This window comes from Halichoerus grypus, chromosome 1 (assembly GCF_964656455.1).
Source record: "Halichoerus grypus chromosome 1, mHalGry1.hap1.1, whole genome shotgun sequence".
NCBI lineage: Eukaryota > Metazoa > Chordata > Mammalia > Carnivora > Phocidae > Halichoerus > Halichoerus grypus.
Window position 1 is genome coordinate 138,096,939 of NC_135712.1, and position 9,286 is coordinate 138,106,224.

The 9,286-nt window shown below is 42.8% G+C and overlaps 1 protein-coding gene across 3 annotated transcripts in view; it reads right to left on the reverse strand.

Annotated features, from left to right (window-relative positions):
* The window catches only part of TOP2B (DNA topoisomerase II beta), a 59,293-nt gene extending 51,860 nt beyond the window's left edge, over positions 1 to 7,433 (reverse strand). For all 3 annotated transcript variants that reach the window (XM_078072431.1, XM_078072424.1, XM_078072432.1), the window contains exon 1: positions 6,730 to 7,433. In XM_078072431.1, coding sequence (XP_077928557.1) covers positions 6,730 to 6,795 — 66 coding nt within the window. In that variant the 5' untranslated portion in view covers positions 6,796 to 7,433. The remainder of the gene's footprint in view (positions 1 to 6,729) is intronic.
* Between the last annotated feature and the right edge of the window lie 1,853 nt (positions 7,434 to 9,286).

The following is a 9,286-nucleotide window of genomic DNA, read 5'->3' on the forward strand; positions in this document are numbered from 1 at the left end:
TCACCAGTTTCAAACTATATTAAAAGCCACAGTAATCAAAACAGTACGGTACTGGCATAAAAAAGACCAACTGAACAGAACAGAGAGCCCAGAAATAAACCCACACATACGTGGTCAATTAATTTATGATAAAAGAGCCAATAATATAAAATGGGGAAACGACAGTCTCTTCAATAAATAAATGGTGCTGGCACAGCCACAACTGGACAGACACATGCATCAATGAAATTGGACCCCTATCTTACCTATACAGAAAAATTAACTCAAAATGAATTAAAGACTTGTACAGAAGCTCCTTGATGTAGGTCTTGACAATGATTTTTTTTTTTTTTTTGAAACTGACACGAAAAGCAAAGGCAACAAAAGCAAAAATAAATAAGACTACATCACACTAAAAAGCTTCTGCACTGCAAAGGAAACCACAAACAAAAACGAAAAGGCACCCACTGAATAGGAGAAAATATTTGCAAATGATAAATCTGATAAGGGGTTAATACCCAAAATATATAAAGAACTCCAACAACTCAATAGCAAGAAAAAATCAGATTAAAAAACGGGCAGAGGATCTGAATAAACATTTTTCCAAAGAAGACATACAGATGGCCAACAGGCACATGAAAAGACATGAAACATCACTAATCATCAGGGAAATGCAAATCAAAACCACAATAAGATACTACCTCACACTTGTCAGGATGGCTATTATCAAAAGGACAAGAAATAACAAGTGTTGACAAGAATGTGGAAAAAAGGGACCCCTCGTGCACTGTTGGTAGGAATGTAAATTGGTGTAGCCACTATGGAAAACAGTATGGAGTTTCCTCAAAAAAATTATAAACATAATTACCACATGATCCAGCAATTCCATTTCTGGGCATTTATCCAAAGAAAACAAAAACACTTATTTGGAAAGATATACGCATCCCCATGTTCACTGTAGCATTATTTACAAGAACCAAGACACACAAGCAACCTAAGTACCCAGTGATAAACGGGTAAAGAAAATGTAGTATACACACACACACACACACACACAGGAATATCATCATAAAAAAAGAAGGAACTTTTTACCATTTGAGACATGAGTGAACCTTGAGAGCATTATGCTAAATGAAATAAGTCAAAGAGAGAAAGACAAATCCTGTATGATCTTACTTATACGTGGACTCTAAAAACAAAACAAAAACCCTGAATTCGGGGCTAGAGGGAGCAACATGGTTGAAGGTGACCAATAGGTACAAACTTCCAGTTATAAAATAAGAAGTCCTGGGAATGTAATGTACAGCATGGTGACTATGGTTAACAATACTGCATTGTATATTTAAAAGTTGCTAGGAGAATAAATAAAAGTCCCCATCACAAGAAAAAAATTATAACTGTGTGGTGATGAATGTTGGCTTATTGTGGTGATTTCACATTTAAAAAAAAAAAACTCACTCTGAGGCAAAAGATAGGAAAGTTCTTTTCAAGTGATTTGAAAAAAAGACACATGGGTGTGTACCCACCTGAGGGCTTATTATGCGGCAGCATTATGGGAAGTATATGGATAATCTCAATCAATCCCTCATAAGAGCTCCATGAAGCAGACATCGCTATCATGATTCCCTTTCTACAGATGAGGAAATGGAAGTCTGAAGAAGTGTTTTCCCAAAGCTAACAAAGCTAGTACTTGAAGAAGCTGAATTATGAAACCACGTGATCTGATTTCATAGCCCATAATCTTAAAAAAGTGTTGTTAAACAAGATACATATACCCTGAAAAGGATATTTCCTAGCTTTTTGTGTGAAAGTAAAAGAAAGGTTATTACAAAGAGATACAAGTATATCCCAGAAGGCTTTTTTGTAATCTTGTCACATCAAGTATAAAAGATGAGGTTTTTTGGTTTTGGTGTTTTTTTTTTTTTTTTAAAGTTTTATTTGAGAGAGACCGCGCACATGTGCAGGCGCAAACAGGGGGGAGGGGTAAAGTGAGATGGAAAGGGAGAGTGAATCTCCAGACTGCCTACTGAGAAACGATCTCATGACCCAGAGATCATCACCTGCTCTAAAACGAAGAGTCAGAGGCTTAATTTACTGAGCCATCCAGGCACCTCAGGTTTTTTGGCTTTCAATGTTTTTAAAGTGGGGGGCTGGGGGCTATATAAATCATGGCTAAGAAGATAAACCTGGTTTCAATCCCATCTCTGCCTTAGCCAGGTGATTAACAGTTACCTAATCTCTAAACCGGTTTCCTTCTCTGCAAATGAAAATAATTATACTGATCTCACCTTTTCTCTAAAGGGGGTCCTATTTTTAAAAAACTCAGAAAGAGGCTTATTTTTTTTAATGTCCTTGGTAAAATGTAACTACTGAGACCTAAGTAATTAACAGATCTAAAACTACAAGTGAACACTCACTTCCATTCAGAAAAGTTAGTACCAATTATACTTACAGTTGCTAAGTACTGCTATTGTTACTTGAGAATGTATCTAAAGAACACTGCTACCTGATCACTTGTCTTAATAATGATAGACTTTTTGGGGCACCTTTGTCCTAGGATCGAACCCGCACAAACCCACAATGGGCTCTGTGCTCAGCGGGGAGTCTGCCTGAGGATTCTCTCTCCTTTGCCCCTACCTACCTCCCCCTGCCTCTCTCTCTCCCCCTCTCTCTTTCAAATGAATAAATAAATCTTAAAAAAAATAATGATAGACTTTTCAGGAAGTTAGTATGTCAATTATCCAATCTGTTAAAATAACTGAGGTTGGATTATGAATCCAGCTCTTTTCTAAACAGTATAAGGATACAAGTAGGTACAATACGTGGTCTCTGGCTTTAGGAGTTTATAATCTAATTGTTAAGACAAAATTATCATGCATGAAAGTTACATAAAAAGACATTTATGTTTTTTGACCCATAAGGGTAACAGAAAAAGATGAGTGTAAACTGGAGGATGAAACTTTGGTGAGACTCTGAGCTAGCCTTGAAGAGTAACTAAGATTTAGACCGGTAAAGAGAAGAGAAAGAGGCATTATTGATGGAAGGTAAGCATGCATAGCAACGTGACAAAAACAACCATGAGGGGGGCACCTGGGTGGCTCACTCGGTTAGGCGTGGGATCTGGGATTGAGCCCCACATCAAGCTCCCTGCTCAGCCTCCCCACTCTCGTGCTCTTAGCTCTTCTCCCTCTCCTCCCCACTCTCGCGCTCTTAGCTCTTTCTGCCTCAATCTCTCAAATAAATAAAAATCTTAAAAAAAACACACACACGCAACCATGATGTTCAAGGGACAGTGAAGAGATAAATTTAACTATGAAGACTATACAAAATAAATTTCAATTGAGAGGGCACATAGTTTATGAAAGAATTGGCTTGAGTCTAGTTGAGGAGTTCAGACTTGCAATAATGAGCCACTAAAGCCAGGTTCTTAATACAAATCTTTAAACAATATTTAAATATACAATGTTTTGAATTAGAAATATACAGTAAAAAAAAAGTATGTTTTATATTCCATTGACTTTTACTTTTTAAAAAACTACAATGTTGGGCGCCTGGGTGGCTCAGTTGGTTAAGCGACTGCCTTCGGCTCAGGTCATGATCCTGGAGTCCCTGGATCGAGTCCCGCATCGGGCTCCCTGCTCAGCAGGGAGTCTGCTTCTCCCTCTGACCCTCCCCCCTCTCATGTGCTCTCTCTCATTCTCTCTCTCTCAAATAAATAAATAAAATCTTTAAAAAAAAAAAAAAAAAAAAAAACTACAATGTTAATTGTGGTTTTATTTTTTAAAGAATCTTATGTTTTAGAGATAAATACTTAAATATTTATAGGTGAAGTGGGTGACCTTGAGTTGGTAATTGTTGAAATGTGATAAACGGAGGAAGGCTTCTTATATTATTCTGGCCACCACTTTTTTATATGCTTAATATTTTTAATTATAATATCTTTTAATCTACCAAATTAGAGTATTCTAGAAAAAAAGATCAATATTCACATAGTGATTAACTATATTCTAGTACTTCCACAGAAATTTTTACAACCACTTAAAAATTATAAATGACTTAATGAAATAGACTACAGGGTCTACCAATCAAAGCTTTACCAACTAAAAGTTAACTCAAGAAACTCTGCTTGGTTCAGGAAGCCTTCATAGCTGTTGTCAATGTTAACTCAAAATAGTTTACTATATTTTTCATTTTTTTTAAGATTTTTAAAAATCTGCTTAAGATGCTGCAAATCAAACACAAACCAAATACATTATTAAAAGGAGAAGTTAATGTCAATCTTAAACCACTTTGCTTTGTGGTTTCAGGTATTAAAATGTAAACTTTCATGCCGTGACAATGTTACTACTACATGCTGGCAAGCATCCCAACAGAAGTTAATACCAGCAACACATGGCATTACCCATCCCCCTCTCAAAAGAATGATATCAGAGACTATTTCCATTTTTATTTCTTCCTGTTACCCACAAGCAGGTGGCAACATAACACCAGTTTCAACAAGCAGGCAAAGTTACCCCTCTGCAGAAATAGATGACCACTGAAACAAATCCCTGAATTCTTTCAAAGGAATAATTTGCTTTCACCCTGGTTTAAAAGCACTTCATGTAAAAGCCAACTTCGTTATTCTGAATGTACATTTCTTGAACTTCGCCACCACCAACAAAAAACATTTACTAAGCCCAGCACTGGCTACATATGTTATCTTATTTAATTCTCAATGCAACCTTATTTTATAGATGAGAAAACAGGCTTTGAAAGGTTAGGCCCTTTTGCAATATGTGTTGGAGAAAGGATCTGAATCTACATCAATCTGACATAAAAGTCCATGCTCATAACCACTTCACTATATTGCCTCCCATAAAATTAAAGTAGTCTATGATCAATAATGTATATTCTGGACATAAAGATGCTCATATAACCTGACAAATTTAAAGCAAGAATCAAATCATAAAGTAGACTTAATGGAGTGATTATCTTTTTATAAACTTCTAATTCAACAAGAGGATAGAATCTGTAAATAAAAGAATAAGTGATTTTTACTCTACTGTATTTCCCATATTCGTTTTATAATGAAAAAATCTTTAATAAATAAGTCAATTTTATTATCAACTGAATTTTTCTGATACTGAATGAGACCCTCTAAGTTTCATGAATTTTTTATGTAAATGAGTTGCCTACTGAGCTTGAAAGAAAAAGTGGTCATTTACCTACAAAGTTAAATAACAGTAAATTCAAATACTGCTATCAAATGTCAAATGCCAACCAATTCAATCTTGGAGCAAAATGTTTACCATTACAGAATCAGAGGTCCTCAGAAACACAGATCAGGCCTCAGCACTTCCAAAGTGAATGAGAACCATCTGGCTAACTCAACTTTCAGAAGTTGTTTGATTTTACTAAAACAGGGATAAGGGCCGTCCATTTTTAAAAATCATTATCTTGCATTTATGCCTTCCCCCCCTCCGGGAATGGCCCACATGGACCACTAATTTATAATCTGGCATCTTCTCTCTCCCGGCTCTGGTCTGTTCACACTACATTATTGGAGTAACATACAAAATTCAGAAAATTCAACAATTACGAGCCTGGCAAGTTATTTTGCAAAGCACCTTGGCACCCAAACATAAATGGTTAAAATGTTTTCCTGCTGTCAGTAACATGCTTTTTTACAAGGACTTGTTAATATAGCAGAACTGCTACTCAACTCCCCTAAACCTCGCCCAAGCAAAGAGAAAATGAAGAATTAGTAATAAAAATGTCAGTATGAAAGTTTCCTCCGGTGTTCTGAAAAAAGGGAGGATCCATCGAAAGTCCCTGTTAAATGTAACGCTTTTTAAATGTTTCTCCTGGAAACCAAGTCGGTTGGCTGAGCTGGGCTTTTTTGTGTAGGAAATGACCCTGCTCTGAACTCTATGCTGAGCAAGTGAAATGCTGGTGAATTATCGATCGGCCGTGGGAATCGGATCTCTCTAGGTCTTCCCTCCTCTACTACTTCCCAGCAGGAACAGAGTGCCGAAATCCTTTAACTCCAGGACTAAGCACTTCAGTCACCTCTCCAGCACTCTCCATTCGGCCCCCACCCGTTTCACCTGCGATGCTGACGCAGGTGAACGCTTCTTTTAATAATCCCACCCTGACAGATGGACGATCTACAGTATATTAACTGCTGTGAAACAGCCATTCCGAATGTGCTCTCAATCGTATGAGACTCTGAAGTGTAAATTGCCTTAGACTAATTCCCCACCAAATCCTTTCTTCTTTGAGAGGTTAGAGCATCAGAAGTGGTTTCATTTGCATTTACAATACACACACACACACACACCTTTCTCCGGAATTTTCTTAAGCCACGTTTAGATAAAAGTGCTGACCTACAGAAACACACAAGCCTTACTGCCAATACCCATCATCTTATGCCCGACTGCCCCGGAAGACTCTGAGAAAGAGGGAAAAAGATGAAGCGAGGTCTTCATGTCAGGTTCATGGTTTGTCCTCCTAAGTTTCAAGTGCACATTATGCTCCCGCAGCCGGAGCCTCCGTAGAGGTAAAGAAAGAAAAGGGGCGGGGAGCGGGGGATTCTGCGGGCAGAAGCCCCGACGGGGCGCCCGTTCGGGACGCCGGATTTCCCTCTCTTTTCCCTTCCCCCCCAGCCCCCACCCCGGGACGGCCCGGCGGAATTCCACCGCTGCCGCGGGCCGGGAACAATGCCGCGCCCGGGACCCCCGGCCCCCCCCCCCGTCGTCCGCCACTCACCACCCAGGTCAGTGCCCCGTTGCCGCCGGCTCCCGCGCCGCCGCCGCCGCCGCCCGCCTTGGCCATGGCGGGTGCCTCCGCTCACAGGCCCCGAGGCCGCGGCCGCCGCTCCCGCCTCCCTGCCGGCCGCCGGGCCCCTCTGCTCCGCACCGACCGCTCCGCTCGCCGTGCTCCTAGCGGCGCCGCCCCCCGCGCCCCATCGCCGAGACCCGGGACGTACGCCCGGCCGAGCCTGACGAGGAGGCCGCGCCGCCCGGCGCCCTCAAACTCGAGGCGCGGCGGCCGCGTCGCCCGGGCCTAGGGCAGCCGCTGAGGAAGAGGTGGAGAAGGAAGCAGGCGGCAGGCGGCGCCTGAGCCGCGGTGCTTCCTCCTCGCCCGCCCGCGGGCGCCGCAGCAAGCCGGGCCGAGGCCCGGAGGGGCGCGCGGCGAGCGCAGCCGGAGAGCCCGGGGCGTCCAGACGTGGCGGGGACGCAAAGGCGCCTTGTCCTTCCTCACACTCCGCTAAGGCTGGCCGCTCGGGTTGCCGGAGTCGCCGCTGCCGCCGGTGTCGCCGCCTCAAAGGCCGCCTTCGTCGCCCGTGCTGCACCCCCGACTTCCTCACATCCACACACCGAGAGGGACAATAAACAGAGCCACCGCCGCCGCGGTCGCCTCCCTCTTGTCCGGCATAACACCGCACACACACATTCGCACACCAGGGAGGGCGGGAGGGAAGGAGGGCGCGGCGGCCGCCCCGCTGTCAGTCAGCGCTTCGGCGCCCAATCGGGGCCTTTTCGCCGCAACCCCTCGGCCAATCCCAAAATTCCAAGCCCCCGGAGGGGCGGGACCCGAGGGGGAAACGTCATTGCGGGTAGCAACCGAAGGGAAGACTTGGGGTTTTTTGTTTGTGTGTGTGTCTGTCGGTTTTCCATTTGAGGGGAGAGCAGGGGCTGCTGTCAAGGGTCATTTGAGGGCGGCTAAAGGAAAGGGTCGAATTGGCCTCGGGTCGATTGTAATCCTCCGAGCGTGCTGTTTACTCTAAGACCTGCCGGCGAAGCCAAGGCATTTCTTTGCCTGGGGCCGCTGTGGGGGGAGGAGGGGAAGAAGGGGGGTGGCAGGAAGAAGCTGAGGGCAGTCCCAAAGGGAAAGTATTTTTAAAGAGCGGTTGTAAACCGCAGGCAAGACGTTGTAGATCACTGGTGCAAGGAGGGCCCCGTGACCCCGGCCTCCCCAAGGCTCCAAGTGGACGCTGCTGTCGAAAGAATCCTCTGCCCAGACCTTCCCCTCCTCCATCTCATTCCCTCCCTCTCCTGTCCTCCCCTCACCCTCAATGGGATACGGTCAGTTTCAGGGAAACTGCATTTAAAGAATTTGAATGATAAGGGATGCACAGAGAACGTTCCAGGGAAGGAATGCAGGGTGGGTTGAGGGTTCCGTTTCTACTCTTTGTTGACCTTTCTCTCTTCTCTGAACAATGCGGATTTGCCACTGTCACTTTTCGTTCTCATCTGTCCAGCTACCTCTACGAGGGCATGTTTAATTTTTTAAACTGCTTTCAGTGGAATTTTCTAATACCCACTAAGGAATAATTTCATTCACGTTAAAGCTTTCTAAGAAAGAAAATTACCCATATAGCCGCACCAAAGTCTTTGGCAGATGGAAGAAGGCTTTAGCTCACCATGCTTTTCAGTGTAATTCCATTCAACAAGTATTGATTGGATGCACACTCTGCCACTCTGTGCCAGGCTCTGCAATGGGTTCAAAATAAAAACAGGGCCCCCGATTTCAAGTCATTTATCAGCTGGCTTGGGAGACGGACTAAAAGGGAGTTAACTATCACTAAAATGAGTACTTGAGGGCATGAATTGCCACCAAATGGCTGTGACAAGAGAGCTTTTTAAAAAGATAAAAGCCGTATTGCTGCTTTGTGGAAAAGGTGTTTTTGTGAACTTCTCTTCCAACTGTGCATTTCCTCTCAAGGGAAAACAAAAATGTCTCAGGTCACATATTTTAACTGCCTGCTGAGTCCAGGGAGGTGGAGAACTCTGAAACATGGAAATAATTTAAACAGTTTTTCTTAATTAGCTCTCTAGTGGCCATGTAATTCTGGCATATTTGGGACTTTGGTTTAGAACAGTGAAGCCTTTCTTTACCTTGAACTTGAGGTGCAAGCTTGTAAATCAGGCAGACCACGGCTAATCTGTGCTCAGAACCTGACCAACTAAGTATTTGTGCCTTGTTATTTGACTTCCCTGAGCCTGTCTGTGCCTTGTTAAAATGAGAGTTTTTGCTCTTGTGCTTACTGTGACTTTACACTTCAAAGTACATATATTTTATAAGTTTGAAAGCGATAAGTAATTTTAAAGGTTGTGAGGGTTTTTTTGTAAAGATATATGCATTAAGTAGAAGCCAAGCTATAAAATATATAACCGTCTCCTTTTTCAAACTTCAGTTTTCAAAGCTTTTCAGCCTCAGATTTTGAATGACTAAAACAATATATTCAAAACTCAGGTTAATTAATGGAACTTCATGTTTATCTTTTCACTTGCCTCATATGTAAACCACTGAGCCTTTTGCC